This window comes from Elgaria multicarinata, chromosome 7, assembly GCF_023053635.1.
Source record: "Elgaria multicarinata webbii isolate HBS135686 ecotype San Diego chromosome 7, rElgMul1.1.pri, whole genome shotgun sequence".
NCBI classification, from domain to species: Eukaryota; Metazoa; Chordata; class Lepidosauria; order Squamata; family Anguidae; genus Elgaria; species Elgaria multicarinata.
In genome coordinates this window covers 107212113-107230332 of record NC_086177.1, presented here as the reverse complement: position 1 = coordinate 107230332, position 18220 = coordinate 107212113, and the positions used below count along the sequence as shown (strand labels likewise).

The 18220-nt window shown below is 42.4% G+C and overlaps 2 protein-coding genes across 2 annotated transcripts; both read right to left on the bottom strand.

Moving 5' to 3' along the window:
* Positions 1 to 5427: 5427 nt before the first annotated feature.
* LOC134401984 (mas-related G-protein coupled receptor member H-like) lies at positions 5428 to 6453 on the bottom strand. Its single transcript, XM_063131347.1, has 2 exons — positions 5700 to 6453; positions 5428 to 5618 (listed from the first exon to the last, which is right to left on the bottom strand). Exons 1-2 carry the CDS (start codon positions 6451 to 6453, stop codon positions 5428 to 5430), a joined length of 945 nt encoding a protein of 314 aa, XP_062987417.1.
* Positions 6454 to 15135: 8682 nt separating this feature from the next.
* Positions 15136 to 16074, bottom strand: LOC134401983 (mas-related G-protein coupled receptor member H-like). The gene has a single exon (XM_063131346.1). The coding sequence runs from the start codon at positions 16072 to 16074 to the stop codon at positions 15136 to 15138; it is 939 nt and encodes a 312-aa protein (XP_062987416.1).
* Positions 16075 to 18220: the final 2146 nt, after the last annotated feature.

The window sequence follows — 18220 nt, the reverse complement described above, 5'->3', positions numbered from 1 at the left end:
CCGCGCGGTTGACCCGATTTTCACAAAAATATAGCACGCGACCCAGACAACGCAGAGAGGTGAGAGTGGTCTCAAAATGACCCCCATCCACGACTCTCTGTGCACAAGAATTTTCAGAATGATAGCTTAACCCCCCCCCCAGTTATCCCCGATTCTTTCCCTCAATGCAATCCTATGGGCGAAAAGCCGAAAACGCCGTTTGAGCCGCGCGGTTGACCCAATTTTCACAAAAATATAGCACGCGACCCAGACAACGCAGAGAGGTGAGAGTGGTCTCAAAATGACCCCCATCCACGACTCTCTGAGCACAAGAATTTCTAGAACGATAGCTTCAAAAACAACCTAGTTATGCGCGATTATTTGCCGCAATGCAATCCTATGGCGAAATGTTTTCAAGATGGCGACCGGAGCGCTCCGCCTGAACTAGGAGCTCCGAAAAATGGCCGCTTCTCTTCGCCTTGCTTCTAGGGGGTCCGCGGTCCGCTCCTACTCTGCCTCTGGGTAAGGCGGAGCAGGCCAATCCGCTACTGCTTCTACGCTCCTAATCGGAGCGGATCACACCCCTAGTACAAATAGGACGACAGAGCTGGGAGGGACTTTGGAAACAAAGAGTGTTGAGAAGTATGTCAGTGAGAATAAAAGAGAACTATTTTAAAATTTTGTGGAGGTGGTACCTAACCCCGATTAGACTGAATAAGATAAATAATGAGCATTCAGCAAATTGTTGGAGAGGTTGTGGGGAAAAAGGAACATATTTACATATGTGGTGGGAATGCAAATATGTACAAAGATTATGGAAGATGGTGTTTTTGGAAATTGAAGAAATAGTGGGAATGAAAATAGAACAAACACCAAAAATTGCATTACTGTCACTATTTGAAGATTTAGAATGTGGAAAAGAAATTAAAGAATTGATATCGAGTTTGCTGACTGCAGCACGATTGATGGTAGCTAGGAACTGGAAGATTCAAGGGGAGTATTCTATTGAAGAATGGTACAAAGAAGTATGAGATATAGCTATTAATGATAAGTTGACTTGTAATATTAAATGGAGGAGAGGTATAACTAAAATAAATGAGTTTGAAAGAATTTGGAAACAGTTCCTAATATTTGTGTTTTTGAAGGGAAGTGGGAAACCGCCAGCAGAAGAAAGTATGAGATTTTGGAAACAGGAATAGATCCCGAGGTGGGGGGGTGCACTTATATGTTAAGAATGATTATGATTTGTTATGATATGATATGCTATAGTTAATATTTACTCAATATATATGTATTCAACATTTACTCAACATGTATGTAGTATGTTGTTGTTGTTGTTTTCTTTTCTGTAATGATGTATGTTTAATTATGTGGAAAAGCAATAAAAAATTTAAATTAGAAAAAAAAAGAAGAAGACTGCAGTGTTGCCAAGATGGTTTTAACCCAGGGTTGGGCAACCTCTTCAGGTTCACTAGCTGCATTGGCCCCTACTGAACCATGTGGAAGATACACTGGCTCCTGCCACGCCCTTTAGAGGTATACATGGGCGACAACGCTGGTGGTGAGCAGGAAGCAATGGCACAGGCCAGGACACACATAAACCTCACAGACATACACTGATCTCTGCTCATTCATCCTGATTAGGATCACTTGGAGTGACTAGGTTAAAACTTCTATCTGCCATCAATCCTAATCAGCTTTAACCTCACCTCCACAGCCATGTTGCCTGCATTGCGATCACTGGGGTGGGAAGGTGCTTAAAGCTACTACCACCACTGCTCTCATGATCCATTTTCTATTATCTTCAGTTGTTAACAATTCCCTTAACATAGGACAACGGTCTTTTCTTTCCCTTATGGGTCAATGGGACTTATTCCTAGATGTTCAGAAGACATCTTAAAACATGGCTTTAACCATGGTGAATAAGGCTTTTTGCTTTATTCACCATGGTTAAAGCCATGGTTTAAGGTGTCTTCTGAACAGGGCCAGAGACACACATATCATTTTTTTTTATCATGAATGAGAGCATTAGTCAATCATTCTACTATTGATTACTTTGCTTATGGATGTAGGAAACAGAGGCATTCAGAGCCCTACCATCTGAATGTCTTTTGAATGGGAGATGCCAAGATTAAACATGGCACTTATAATGTACAAATCATGTGCATCACTCATCCTTCAAACTCAGATATTCTTACATACCTGAAAGTAAGTACTGTTGAGGAATGTCCATACCTGCTGAATAGAAGACAATACTGTGACAGTGTGGTAGTTGATAGCCAGATGTGCATAAATACTTTTGCACTTACCCCTTAAATCCTGAGGGGAAAAATGTCTTCCTTAATGCATTGCAAGTGTTAAAATGGATTCCACCCATTTTACACGTTGGCTTAATCACTTTGACAGCATCATAAGACAAGAACAGTATGTTTGTTTACTGTCCATGAAGTTAATTTGCAGTGAATTTTGAAGGAAGAGACACTTGCAAAGCTTTTATGTTTTTGAAATGTGCTCTTGGGAAAAGACAATTGCAAATGGGGTAGAAAAGGAAACCAATTGAGTGCTTAGAACCCTTGCCAGACAGGAAAAGTAAGTATAGGATGGCCATATGAAAAGGAGGACAGGGCTTCAGTATCTTTAACAGCTGTATTGAAAAGGGAATTTCGGCAGGGGTCATTTGTAGATATGGGGAACCTGGTGAAATTTCCTCTTCATCACAGCAGTTAAAGCTACAGGTGCCCTCTTTTAAATCTGGTCACTCTAGAATAGCTCCTGCACCTTTAACTGTTGTGATGAAGAGGGAATTTCACCAGGTTCTCCTGACCCCTGCTGAAATTCCCTTTTCTATGCAACTGTTAAAGATATAGGCGCCCTGTCCTCCTTTTCATATGGTCACCCTAGTAAATACAACTTTGATATGTATATCAGCAACTTGATGGGATGGCACCTATGCTCAAAAAGAAAGCGAGGGTGAGTATATGTCAAAAGTGTGTGTACTTGCTCAGAAAACCGAGAAATTGAACATGTTACCCTTATGGGCAGTATATGGGTAAAAACAAACACAATTAATGGAGAAATAACTAAAAACAATATTGTAGTTGAAGTCTACTACAAAGCACCATATTAAGGGGAGGATTTGAATAATGTTTTCCTGAAACAAATTTCACATATTTCAGAATCTTGGTGAAATATTTCACCGTGCCTGGAAATATAAGGTTAATAGAATATCTCAGTGCTTAATTGAACACAGGAAGCAAATAAAAACTTTACAGGAGAGATGAGAATGAGAAATGCTAGCAAACTGTACTTCAATTAGGCGCAGCTATTAGCTCTGGAGTGTGGTGCTTGACTCAGAGAAACAAAATTGCTAACTGCTTCCAAATGAAATCAAAACCTTCTCTGATGGTTTGGCAAGAAAGAGGTTATTAATGGAATAACATCAGTCTTATTAGCTGTCCCTGAGGATTAAACAAATTGATCTGGATTCTCCTGGAAGATGTGCGGCTGATGAGATCATCATTTTGGTCTGGCAAACCACCATTTTCCTTAAAAGCAGAATGTCACTCCCAACAAAGCCAAGGAGAGACCAATCACCCACATGTCATGGCACCATGGAGTGGATATCTGCCAGTCTACTCCATGGTGCCATGACAGGTGTTCAACCATGGGGTTGAACATGTGACTCCTAAGTCCAATTTGCATGCAATTTGCATTCAGCCTCCCTTGGCGCAGTACAGGTTTTAGGCAGGATGTTAAGGGGCTAAGAAGGCATTTTCCTTGCCAACCTTCATTCACTTTTCGGTTTATTATTTATTCATTTTAAATCTGCACAGACCTGCTCAAGGGACTCTGAAAGGCAGAAATAATTAAATAAAAGACAGACACAAAAGAGCGAGGAAGTGTGGTACGAAAACAAAACAGCAGAGATCGCTAAATATCTTGAGGCATCAAGTTTGAAAAATGAGGCTTCCTAAAACCAGTCCCCCAGGGGTAACAAGATTGGGAGAAGGGGAACAGGGATAATCTTGTGGCATGCCTGCTCACACCTTTCCCCAAACCAGCACAAACTCCATCATAGTGAACAACAACAGTTTATTGCTTATTAGCTAGTCAGCCCATGCACATACAGAAACATAATAAGATACTCCTCATGCCAGAGGTGATACCAAAATACAAAGTGTTAATAAAATAGCTAACAAGAGCAGGTTAAAACAACTTGTTATTTAACTTCTTGTTATACAGAAGACTGTATGATTGCGAAATACAATCATCATTGGCTGTCATCAAAGCGAGCCATTCAAATACGATATACAAAAGTATAATTACTGCCCCGGGAAAAGCCCCTTTATACTTAACTTCTGTTACCTCACATGAGTTGAGATGGTTATTTACCCAGTGCAGGTTAAATTCACTCCAGTTAATGGAGGTGAAAGCACGTTACAGGACCCATCCACACGCTAAAGCTGACTGCCCAGCCAGCTGCCCCAAAACTGAGGACATAACACACTTTCTAGTTGAGGGTCCAGTGTATGTCGAGCTGAGGAAGCAATACCTTGTGCCCCTGATTCCTAGGTTCAACCACATGTCACCTAAAAATGTAACTCAGATATTATTGTTAGGCTCTGATCATTATATACTGTTCAGGACTGCAAAATTTTTACAGCGGGCGCTGGAGGTACGGAAGCTTTTGTTTGCCATATAGGATCAAATTTTACTAATCTGAGATTACATGCGGGCCAGTACTGGTACTGCAATTGAGCCTACTATCAGTTTTATATTATTATCTTGTATTATTCTTCTGATTGTGGTGAGATGGTGTATGGACATGCTATTATGTTATTATGTTAATATGTTATTTTGCTACTATTTTATTTGTTTGCGAATGGCGTAGTTGGCTAACAAGCAATAAAGATATATATATATATATATATATATATATATATATATATTGTAATGCTGGACAATATTTGCTGACATATTATATTATATTAATAAGTTTAGTCTTTTATGGCTGCCAGTGACTTTCGTTTCTCCAGAGCCCATTTGACAAATTTGGCAGTGCTAATTGACGTGTAATAATCTGAACCACCCAATAGTGATAGAGTTATGCTTGCAGAGGAGATATAATTGAACCCAACAATTAAGGGCTCAAGATACTGCTTCCTCAGCTCCCATCACAGTGAAATGCCTAATTGCAGTAGGGAATTGAATATGATTGAATAGGTGGGCTTCTGTTTCCCAGGAGAGGTATAATCTCTTGGAGCAATGGATTCAGTTCTAGTGGTCCAATTTTCTGTCCTAAGGAGTTAGTGAATGGCCAGATCTATAGACAGGACCTAAATCTATATTTTCTATTAAACACCTTTGATTCAATGAGCTAAAGAAATGTATATATCCTCACAATTTGACCATCAAGGCTCAAAAGCTTTTAAGGAATGGCCATTGGGTTTAAACTGGGGGTTCTTCATCATCTCTGCAGTCTTCCTCATCTTTGAAAATCTTCTGGAGTGCAACTTTCAACCTGGACACCCTGCAATGAACCTTCGTTTCTCTGCCAGCAAGGAAATAAAGCACTGGGTTGACACTGCTGTTTAGAGAGGCACACAGAGTAGCAATGATCTCAAAAGTGATAGTCAGCGCTGGCTGGAAATTCACTTCTGTGGGAGTTAATTCTGACCATATTTCTGGCCAAATATTGCATAGTTCCTTAAGGTCAATACCTTCTAAAAAGTAATAATAACCAATAACAATACATAGGTTCAGTGGAAAACTAAAGGTGAGGAAAGAAAACAGTGTAAGCAGAATTACTTTTGAACGCTTTGTCCGCTTACGCTGATGTTGCTTAAAGCGGATTTTAACAAACACAGTCAGAGTAGAGATGGCCATCAGTGGATAACAGATCAGAACATTCACAATGACCAGAAACAGTGGGCCTTGGCCAGCAGACACAAGTAGTACATGAATTCCGCAGAACATGAAGGAGAGAAACCATAGAAAGGCACACACAAGGGTGGACAACTTTGGTGGCCGATGGCATCGATGCCAAATTGGAAAGATAACAGCCACACATTTGTCAATACTAATAGCTGTCAGGAGAAGTTGACCAGCGGTGTGCATAAATAATAAGACAGGGAAAGAGATATGAGCCAAATGCAAAGCAATGTCCTGCTTATCAGCTATTAGAATCAGTGACATTTCTCTCAACACTAGGGCTATGAGGACTCCAAAGTCGGCTACAGCCAAGTTCACAATGCAGGTGGTGAAAGAATTCCTCTTAATATGGAAGCCAATAATCCAGATGACTGTTCCGTTCCCCACAAGTCCAGAAAGGCAGATAAGAAGAATCACAGAAGCAAGGATGCTATATTGAGGACTAGCTTCTTTTGAAGTTGGTAACGCGATCGTGCTGTATACATTAAAGATTTCCAATATATCATCCCAAGAGCATTGCATTGTCAGGCTGAGATTAGCCATCATGCCAGGAATACTTGAACAATTCAGTATTTTCCCATTCTGATCTGAATTGATTAGAGCTGTGCTTCTTGGAGAAATGTGCAGAATTTAAACTTAGTTATAAACCAGATTTCTTATTTCCCAAAAGTTCTGATGAAGTTTCTGACACAAACTTATCAAAATCCATTTAACATCCATACTTTTGAGAGAAAATAGGCATGCACATTTTGAGAGAAAATATATTTTAAATGCTACTTAAATTCATATTTCCATGTGAAGGTGTTCCCCCGCCCCCCTGTGAAAATGAAACTTGAAGATAAATGTAGGAACAGGATGGAGCAGAATGATGGGTGAAAGTGATGAAGGCTGGAAATAGACAGAATTGTCCAATCTTACTTCATGTTCAGACACTTCTTTGGAGATTGTTGTCTCCTCTTCTTATGCAAGCACTCCTGCTAGGAGAAACAAATTAGACAGGGATTCTGTTGCTGGTATATAGCTGGACCAGATCTATACCTTGTATCAATTCATTACAAATGTAGTATAAAAAGCAAGAAATAACATTATGAAAGCAGTATGGAATGTGTTGTGTGCTCCAACGGTAGATGGAACGCCTCTCCCGGCATGAACCTACCCATACACTGTGGTCAACATCTAAGGTCCTCCTCCGAGTGCCTACTCCAAGGGAAGCTCAGAGGATGGCAGCAAGGGAGAGGGCCTTTTCAGTGGTGCCCCCCCCCCCAATTATGGAATGATCTCCCTGATGAGGCTTGCCTGGCGCCAACATTTTAACCTTTTCTGCGACAGGTTCTGTCTCCCTTTCTCTTCTCCCAGGCATTTAACAGCATTTAACAACATATGCTATGTTTGTTTGTTTTTTAATGGACCCCAGAACTGTTGTTGTTTAAAATGGATACTGTTTTATACTGTTGCTTTTATATTTTTGATGGTTTTAAATTTTGTATACTTTTTAACGTGCACTGTTTTTAACTTTCGTAAACCACCCAGAGAGCTTCAGCTATGGGATGGTATATAAATTTAATAAATAAATAAATAAATAAATAAATAAATAAATAAATAACCTACCTACCTCACAGAATTGTTGTGAGGATAACATGGAGAAGCAGAAGATCATGTATATTGCCTTGGGCTCCTTGGAGGAAAAGGGATGTGTGAGGATTTGAGTCCTACAAAGGCAAAATAAAAGGGTCAGGCCTTAGAGGCCTGGGGGTTTTCTGTTGGGAGGTGCTATCCCTGATAATAAATAAATAAATAAATAATTAGGGTGACCATATGAAAAGGAGGACAGGGCTCCTGTATCTTTAACAGCTGTATTGAAAAGGGAATTTCAGCAGGTGTCGTTTGTATGCATGCAGCACCTGGTGAGATTCCATCTTTATCAGAACAGTTAAAGCTGCCCTCTTTTAAACCTGGTCACAGTATAGCTGCAGTATAGCTCCTGCAGCTTTAACTGTTATGATGAAGAGGAAATTTCACCAGATGCTATATGCTTACAAATGACACTTGCAGGAGCCCTGTCCTCCTTTTCATATGTCACCCTAGGTTCAGATGTGGCACGCTATGTCCAGGGAGGAAGCAGGACATCAAGCCTGCCATTTTTCTGTCTTTATAAAGACAGGAGCTGGAGCACACCTGCGCTCCAGAGATAGTTAAAAAAGAAAAGAAAAAAGCCCTGACCCCACTCCCTATCCACCCCTAATGGACCAGGATTCCCCCCAGCCTGGCTCCTTCCCTCTGATGACCTCCGTGATTCGCAGGGAAGAGGGAAGAAGCTGGGATGGGTGTCTAAACCACCCACGGTCCTTGAGATAGTCCCAGGACCACAGGAAAAACTGCACACACACACACAAAAAAGGGCCTGCCGGTATCCCGGGGAAATAGAGGGATCATCCCTCCTTGCTTTCTGGATCCCCTGTACATCATGTGGATGCACAGGGATGATCCCCAGGATATCACCTGGTGTAGTCATTCTCCAGGTCATAGAAAGGAAGGAAGGATGAGTGTGTGTGTGTGGGGGGGGGGGGTTGGTACGGACAAACTGCCTATAACTTTTAAATTACTTGTTGAAATTGGTTGAAAGTTGCAGGGATAGTTGCCTCTTAGGCATAATCCCTTGGCACACCACCCACTCCTAGAAACAAGCTTCTTTAATTATTTTCTCCTCCCCACTCTTGTGATCTCATCCGGAATCTTTCTCTTTCTTTCTCTCTCTCCAGCAGTGTTAAGGTCCTCAGTTTGCTTAACTCTGACCTTTACAATTTTGTTGTAGTCATAGATCCACTTATTCTGACCTGAACACTCCTCATATATCTATAGTCTAATCTCCTGTGCACTGCTGAGCACATTTTTTTTGCTAATTTCCTTGAACCTGGTGCATGGATGTTTATATTAATTATTTTGCTTTTTGTTTCATTTGTTTAATATGTATAAGTTTCTTTGTAATATACGAACGCATTAATTCCATGCTAGGGTTCATATAGTACCTTTTGCTAAGCAACTAATTCTCAAGAGTAAGTACATTAAGACTACACCATCCTGAATCACAGTGAAACAGCAATTTACATATATAAACATACCGTCAATATAACACTAGTATTCCTCATTCCAGTGTGCAACAGTTTTTGGATCTGTAAAACAAAGTCTTTGCCAGCCCTGCTATCTGTCTTTCTTTAAAAATGGAGAAGCCAGGATTAGACATGACACTTTCACTTTCCAAATCATGGGTTCTGCTCTGTAGCATCACACATTCTTCAAGATGCAGTATCTGGAGATTCTTACATACCTGTAAGTCCTGATCAGAAATCCCCAAATGTGGTGAGTAGAAGGTGATAGTAGCAGAGTATCCAGTGCTGAAAAAATGAACACACCCTTTACATCTTGTAGGGGGGGGGGGGATGATGTCTCACCAAATGCACTGCAAAATGGAAAGGATATTCCATTTGCTCCTTGCCTTGGTTTAATCAGTTTCCTGTATCATATAACACACAAAAAAGAAGAAGTAATTTTCTTGGATACAAAAATAATACTTATCAGTGATTTAGAAGGAAGAAACGTTTATTGTAGAAGGTCTTATGTTATCAAACAGCACTCTTGAGAAAATAAACTTTACAACAGAGAAGTAAAGGAAAACTCACTTGTTTACTTCTATGTGCCAGTCATGTTCTGCTGGTAATCAAGTATCATTCTGAAATCCTTTTCATGTGTACTACTGCCAGGTCAGATATCCTCGTTCCTTCTTATGCTCTTACGTTCAGACTTCTTTCAGCTTCTTCCCCAGTCACTGGCAGTGGGGGGAAATCCATAGACTTCTGTACACTTCACTGAAAATGGGTTGTAGTTCTGTATGTGTGTGTGTGGTCATCTATACCAAGCAGGATATTCCACTATGAAAGCGGTATATAAAAGGCAGGAGCCACACTACTGCTTTATAGTGGTATTGAAGTGCACTGACAACTATTGGGGCCCTTTGACACACACCAAATACCGCTATATCCTGCTCGGTGTGGCTCCTGCCATTAATATACTGCTTTCATACCACTTTTATAGTGGAATATCCTGCTTTGTGTAGGTGAGGCCAGTGTGTGTGTGTGTGTGTGTGTGTGTGTGTGTGAACTAGACATTTACTCACATATGTCTTGTGCTTGTAGATCCTACCAGAATCATTGGTTTCCATCGACCCTAGGATCAATATCCTCTAACCAGATGCCCCCCTTTTCTTCCTATGAACAAGGAACTGTGGCATTGATCTTAACAAAGCATAACTCATAGGGAAGCAAACATTTATCAGTGTCTCAAACCAGGGGCTCATCTACACCTAGAAGGATATTCCACTATGGAAGTGGTATATAAAAGTCAGGAGCCACACTACTACTTTATAGCAGTATTGAAGTGCACTGACAACTGCTGGGGCCCATGACACATACCATATACCGCTTTCCTATCACTTTCATATTGTTATATCCTGCTTGGTGTAGATGTGTCATAAAATAATGTCTCAGTTTAACACCACAAGCATGCACACTCGGTTGTAGAAAAGGGCAGGGGACCACAACTCAGAATGTCTAGAACATCACCTTTTTCTGATCTAAACACTGCTTCTGATTGGCTCCATTAAAACTTACAAGTCCTGGATAGTGGATTTAGAAAGCAAATGTACTTTGTATGAAAACATGGCAGTATGGTGTAGTGGTTTCAGTATTGGAATGGGGCCTTAGCTAGTCCCAAGGATTATCCCAGGGAAATGGAGGGGTCATCCCTGCCTGCTCCCAGGATCATCTGTGTGTCATTTGGATACACAGGAATGATCCCGGGATATAGGCCTGGTCCTAGGGTGACCATGAGCCTCGTGTGGCACAGAGTGGTAAGCGGCAGTTACTGCAGCTGAAACTCTCCCCACGGCCTGAGTTCGATCCCAGTGGAAGCTGGTTCTCAGGCAGCCGGCTCAGGTCGACTCAGCCTTCCATCCTTCCGAGGTCGGTAAAATGAGTACCCAGCTAGCTGGGGGAAAGGTAACTGCGACTGGGGAAGGCAATGGCAAACCACCCCGCTACAAGGCCTGCCAAGAAAACATCAGCGAAAGCAGGTGTCCCTCTAGGAGTCAGCAATGACTCAAATGCTTGCACGAGAGGTTCCTTTCCCTTTCCAGGGTGACCATATGAAAAGGAGGACAGGGCTCCTGTATCTTTGACAGTTGTATTGTAAAGGAAATTTCAACAGGTATCATTTGTATATATGGGGAACCTGGTGAAATTTCCTCTTCATCACAGCAGTTAAAGCTGCAGGTGCCCTGCCCTCTTTGTATCTAGTCACTCTAGTATAGCTCCTGCAGCTTTAACTGTTATGAAGAAGAGGAAATTTCTCCAGGTTCCCCATATATACCAATGACACCTGCTGAAATGTCCTTTTCAATACAACTGTCTAAGATACAGGAGCCCTGTCCTCCTTTTCATATGGTCAACTTACCAGGGCCTGGTCTAGCCATGGCCTTGGACTCAGGAGATCTGGCTTCTAGTCCACACTCAGCCATGAAGTTCACTGGGTGACTTTGGGACAGTTGCTGAATCTCAGCCTAACCTACCTCACAGGGTTGTTGTGGTGATAACATGGTTGGGAGGAGGAGGATATAAGTCTCCTTCCTTGCAAGAGGAAAAAAGGTGGGATATATATGCATTAAATAAACAAATAATAGATAGAAAATTAGATAGATGGAAGGAAGGAAGTTTCCATATTTTTCTTCAAGCATGACCAGCAATTTAGCCTTACTTGTTATTCTCATGATAATGGCATTGCTTCCTGGGACCCAATCCCTGGTAAAGCGTAACATTCCCCCATAGGCTTCGATCCTGAATATGCATTTTGACTTTGAGGTGTGTGTGTGCTCTACCCAGGCAGCAAAATGTCTTAGGCTAGTCCTGCATGTGTAGAAGCAATATAAACGTGCTCTGCTTAGTATGCGTTAGAGTACAGCTGGATACGATTTTCCACAGAGAACAATGGAAAACAAACAAACAAATGATTTTTTTTCTCTTTGTTTCTCTCTGAAAGTTCAGACTAGTGAGTAACAGACAAACAGGCATTTTCCTGGAGTTTTTATTAGTAATATATTTGTGAAGCTAGGCATGTCCAATTGTCAAGTCCTTTGAATGTCAATACATCATCATTATCATCATCATCATCATCATCATCATCATCATCATCAATTACCCGCCTCTCCCTCTGGATCAAGGCAGAGAACAACATTAAATACAATATAACACATAAAACTAGTTAAAAGAGCATATAGAACCAATACAATATCAGGGCCCAATTCAAAGTGCTGGCACTAACATTCAAAGCCCTAAACCGCTTGGGGCCAGTTTATTTGAAGGAACGCCTCCTCCCATATGTGCCTGCCCAGACCTTAAGATCATCCTTCTCTGTGAGCCCCTGCCAAAGGAAGTGAGGCAGGTGGCTACTAGGAGGAGGGCCTTCTCCGCTGTGGCACCCCGGCTGTGGAATGAGCTCCCCAGAGAGCTCTACTTGGCACCTACACTGTACTCCTTCTGTCACCAGCTGAAGACCTTTTTATTTTCTCAGTATTTTAACACCTAATTTAACTTAAATTTAAACTTTGCTGTTCTAATTCTGTGTTTTAACCTATATCTTTTTTTGCTGAGTGCTTTTATCCTGGTTGTACTTTTTATATTGTATTTTGTATTTGTGTTTTTACAATAAAAGGAGATTATAATTGGAAAACTTCTGAGGCCTTTGCGGGCAATTCGCAGTGATTGCACAGTATAACCCTGGTGTGATAAAGCTTTGAGCGTTAAGGCAACGAAACTCCTCCAGTAGACCATTCCACACTGTGAGTAACTGATTTATTTATTTAATTATTACATTTATATACCGCCCCATAGCCGAAGCTCTCTGGGCGGTTTACAAAAGTTAAAAGCAATGGACATTAAAAACAAATATACAGAAATTTAAAAGCATAGAAACAGCAATATCCATTGTTACCTAGGGAGTTACCTAGGGAGGTTGTGGGCTCTCCCACACTAGAGGCCTTCAAGAGGCAGCTGGACACCATCTGTCAGGGATGCTTTAGAGAGGATTCCTGCATTGAGCAGGGGGTTGGACTCGATGGCCTTGTAGGCCCCTTCCAACTCTGCTATTCTATGATTTTATGATTTAAAACAGCTATTCTGGGGTCAGTTAAAAACTCAGCATACTGCTGTTACCCAGAGGAAAAAGCTAAGCCAATCAGTCATTTCAGTGAAACATAATAATTTTATATGCAATCATTAAAAAAACCCCATCACTTGCTGGTTTAAAAGACCAGAAGATAAGGCTCTCTCACGTTGGTCCAAACTCCACAAAGCCAGGAACCTTTAGCCAATCTTCCTGAATTTTTCAGGTGTGCCTCACAGGGATACCCCATGCGCCAGACCCCCAACACTGATCTGCCCCTGTTCAGCAAGCTGGGTGATCCGCCAGACAGTCCATGGATGCCTGGCAAGCAACATGCAGCAGCACCACCCTGTCCTGCAAGTCTATATTTTGCATAAAAATGGCAGCTTGGCTATTTACATAAACTGTAATTTGCATAAAATGGCAGCCGTAAACAGCACCATTTATGGTAAATTTCAGGCGTACATGATCTAATTTTATGCAAAATGGTAGCTTGCAGGCAATCACGGGGGGGCTGCAGACTGGCATCCGGGGGTCGAGCTGGTGGGAACCAGCTGAGCGTGAACCCCCAGCTGAACTCTTGCAGACCTTCCCTTGTGCTACATGGTATTCCTAAAGACTTGTTCTGAAGTAGCTCCTTTCTTCATTCCTCACAATCTCCTCTAGTGGCATTGTCTTTTGGTGTGTGTGTGTGTGTGTGTGTGTGTGTGTGTGCTAGGGTGACCAACTGTCAGGATTTCCCCGGATTTGTCCTGGTTTTTGTTCTTTCCATGGTGTCAGGGGGGATTTTCTATAATTTTCAATTATGTCCTGGAATGACACACCTTCCCCTTTAAGGCTGCCATTAGCATGGCAGGAGGGAATGACATGCTTTCTTGAGGCACATCATTACCCCACCCCGAGCTCCAATTGAGGTCTTAAAGGGGAAAGTGGGTCATTCGTGGACATTATAGAAAAGGCCCCAATTGGAGTGGATGGTGGTGGTGCAGAATGAAATCCTTTCCCCTCCTCCACTCCAATCGGGTTCTTTACGGTGGCAGGGGAATAACGTACTTTCTGCAGGACTCAGAAAGCTGCTTCCCCACACACACAGTAGGTGTCCTCTTTTTTGGTTTCCCAAATATGGTCACCCTAGTGTGTGCGCACACCCACAATTTACCATAATATCATCGTAGGCCTTAGCTACACCTAAGATTTATCCCAGGATCATCCCAGGGTGATCCCTGTGCATCTAAATGACACACAGGCCTTAGCTAGACCTAAGGTTTATCCCGGGATCATCCCGGGGTCATCCCTGTTCATGTAAATGACACACAGGATATCCCAGGAGCAGGCAGGGACGACCCCGGGATAAACCCTAGGTGTAGCTAAGGCCACAGGGGATCCCAGGAGCAGGCTGGGATGACCCTGGGACGATCCCAGGATAAACCTTAGGTCTAGCTAAGGCCTTAGAATCAGAAACGATATGAACTCAACAACAGCACAAACCAGGAAATATAAAGAAGAGGATGACTTTTACATTAGCCAGTTTCAATGTTTTACTTTCCCTGCTTTTAGAGGGAAGACATCGGAACATGCTGGACCATGAACATCCATGCCTGTGTGATGGAGGGGAAGTGGAAAATATTGGGCATGTGCTATTATATTGCAATTTTTAGCAAGACATTCATTGTTTTTAATTACACCTATGTTACAAAAACTGCAAAGCAGGTCAAATCAATGTTATCTTTTTGTTCTTCTCTCTGACCAGGACCCTCCTCCCCACATTACTACGAAATGTCTCCATATATTGTGCAGCAGTCATTGTGTGTCATAAATTTCTGACAAAACAGTAATATTTTATTTGGCTGATATTCCAGGGTCAAGGCAGTCTGCTTGAGATGTTATAGTTGCTGCAGTGTATTTCTGTACACTGAGTGTAATTATGGTAATGATCATATATTTTACAGGTACTGGTCTTGGACCGTAATAAATTATCTATCAACTTGGCAGTTATGGAAGCATCATGTATGGGTTTCAACTTGGAGGGTCCAGTTCCTGTCCGCCGTCTTCTTCCCCCTCTTTCAAAACCCTTTGCAGGATTGCCTTCATGGTCTCTCTAGATCGACCTCCTTTCTTTCTCCCAACCAGTAAATAGATTACTGGATTAACGCTGCTGTTAAGGGAGGCACAGAATAAGAAATACTTTTCTGTACCGCTCAACCACAAACGAAAAGAAGTATCAAGAACAATGATGACAGTAAGTGGAAAACCAAGGATGAGGAAGAATAGAAGACAAAGTAAGACAGCCATCAAGAGTTTTCCCCGCTGCCTCTGTTGTGATTTAAAACAAACTTTGATTAAAATAATTACAGTGGAGATGGTCATCAGGGGGAGGCAAAGCAGGGCAGATATGAAAAATGGGTAGTTTATAGTTGTCATGGGAGTGAGGGGAATGACAGAGATCAGGAAGGAGAAGACGCTTATGAGGACACACACAGTGATAGACAAGTTGGTTGGCCGGTGGCATCGATGCCAAATTGGGAAGAGGATAGACACACACCTGTCGATGCTGATGGCTGTCAGCAGAAGTTCACTGGAGATGTACGTGCACCAGGAGAAACGCAAAAATATAAAATGAAGATTATCATCATTTATATATAACGATGGAATGAAAGTTGAAAAGAAAATGTAATATATAGCTAGGGATGTGAGGAATCCAAAATCAAAAACAGCCAAAGTAAGGATGTAGGTGGTGTAAGGGTTCCTCTTAATGTGGAAGCCAAGAAGCCTGATGACAATTCCATTCCCAACTAGTCCAGTGCAACAGGTCGCAAGAGTGAAGGCAACAGCAATAATGTATTCCAAGTCATAATGCAGCATCTCTGCTGGGCTCTCATATGAGAGATCAGTGCCAGTGTCATTATGATCATTTGGTTCATCATCCATAACAGTTAAGCTGACGTTCATTGCCATTTTCACTATATGCTATGGGGATTCTCGCCTCCTCTTCTTGGACAGAAGCTCAACTAGGAAAAAAAGATAGAAAGGGTGGATTCAAGTATTTGTATCATTCTGAAATGATTCAAATCCCCCATATCGTTGCCGCTGGCTTCATGTACTGAAGGAGTTTGTAATTGTTTTATTTTATACAATTGATATGATTAAGTTGACGTTAAGGTGCTCATTGTTCTCTTTATCCCAATTTAAAAATGTCGCTTCTTACACTGATATAGCCTTGGAAGATAAGACAGGAGTTGAAACCATTCAGACAGATAATCTAATGTCACAGAAAAAATTGATTCTATTGTAGAAACTTAAATGTTGTTAATCATTTTGTTCTTCGAGATGGGTTGGTTTTAACATAAGTTATTCTAAAAGTGCACAATATGATACCCTGGTACAGTAAATTTATCTGTATATGTAGAAAGGATACTTTGTAGACCAGAATGTAGGGGCTCTGACATAATACAAGGGACATCAAAGGAATTTGTTGGGGGGTGATGGAGTTCTGTGAGCTTTTGCCACCCCCACCCCCCAGGATTCCAACCTGACATCTCCCAGCTGGCCCAACTTTGCCGGCCTTTGCGTGGTGGCAGAAGGGGTAAGGGGTGGGACAGGAGTGCTACGGCCTATGGCACTCCCCTCTCGCGTCCTACCACTGCTGCTAACCCCAGCAGGGAGAGAGGGTCAGTTGCACCATGAAGGTGAGAGATAGGACCTCTTGTCCTCCTGACCCTGCTTCTTCACTGCTGCACAATCATCATCCCAACTCTGGCAGGCAGAGGGGGACGATGGTTGCATGGCAGTTGTGGTGGGAGCAGTGGCGGGAGGGTGGGTGGGGAGTGCTATGGGCCATAGCGCTCCTGCCCACCAGTGCCATACCTCTGCACAACCGCCACCATGGCACTACCCAACCCTGGCATCAGAGAGGGATGGCAGTTGTGTGGTTGCTGTGGCTCTGCCGTGGGGCAGTGGTAGCAGTGGGAAGGGGAGAGGGGAGTGCCATTGTGCTGCCCTCTCACCATGCCACTGCCACTTCCATGTTACCAATGCTGCACATCCATCCTCCTCCTCGGTCTGCTGTGGTTGGGTCCAGCACAATGAGAAGGACGACAGTTGCACATTAAGTGCAGCAATGACAGTGGGAGCATGAGAGGAGCACTGCGCAACCATCCCTTTCTCCCTGCCAGGGTTGGGCATAATAATGTATTTATTTATTCGTTACCTGCCTCTCCCTCTGGATCGAGGCGGGGTACAACACAAAAGCAAGCACCTTAAAGTACATACAATTGATTAAAACATATAAAACCAATACATTATTAAAAGCAGCATATTATTAAAAGGCATCTTAAAATTTGACTGGGTAGGCCTGCCAGAAGAGCTCAGGCTTTATGGCTGGGGAAGGCAACGGCAAACCACCCTGCTATAAGGCCTGCCAAGAAAACGTCAGCGAAAGCTGGCATCCCTCCAAGAGTCAGCAGTGACTCAGTGCTTGCACGAGAGGTTCCTTTCCTTTCCTAAATTCCGGAAGACTGTTAGGTTGACAAATCTCCTCTGGTAGGCCATTCCACAATCTGGGAGAGGCAGAAGAAAAGGTTCTCCGGGTAATGGTTGTCAGCTTAGTTTTGGCTGACTGGAGTAAATTCTTCCCAGAGGAGCTGAGTGTGCAGGGAGGATTGTACGGGAGAAGACAATCCTACAGGTAAACTGGACCCAAACCATGTAGGGCTTTCAAGGCGATAACCAACACTTTGTACATTATTATTATTATTATTATTATTATTATTATTATTATTATTATTATATTTATTTGTATCCCGCCTTTTGCCCAATGCTGGGCCTCAAGGCGGCCTTACAAAGTTTAAAACATACACTGGGTGGGGTGGTGGTGGGGAAAACAAAACCATAAATGTTTAAAATACACAATAAGATATTAACATAGATGTGGAGGGGCAGATTATTCCCCAAAGGCCTGCTGGAACAAACAAGTTTTAGCCTGCTTCTGAAAGCCCATCAAGGAGGGAGCCAGCCTAGCTTCCCCGGTAAGAGAGTTCCAGAGCACTGGAGCAGCCACCGAGAAGGCTCTCTCCCACGTTCCCACCAAGCGCGCCTGTGGAGA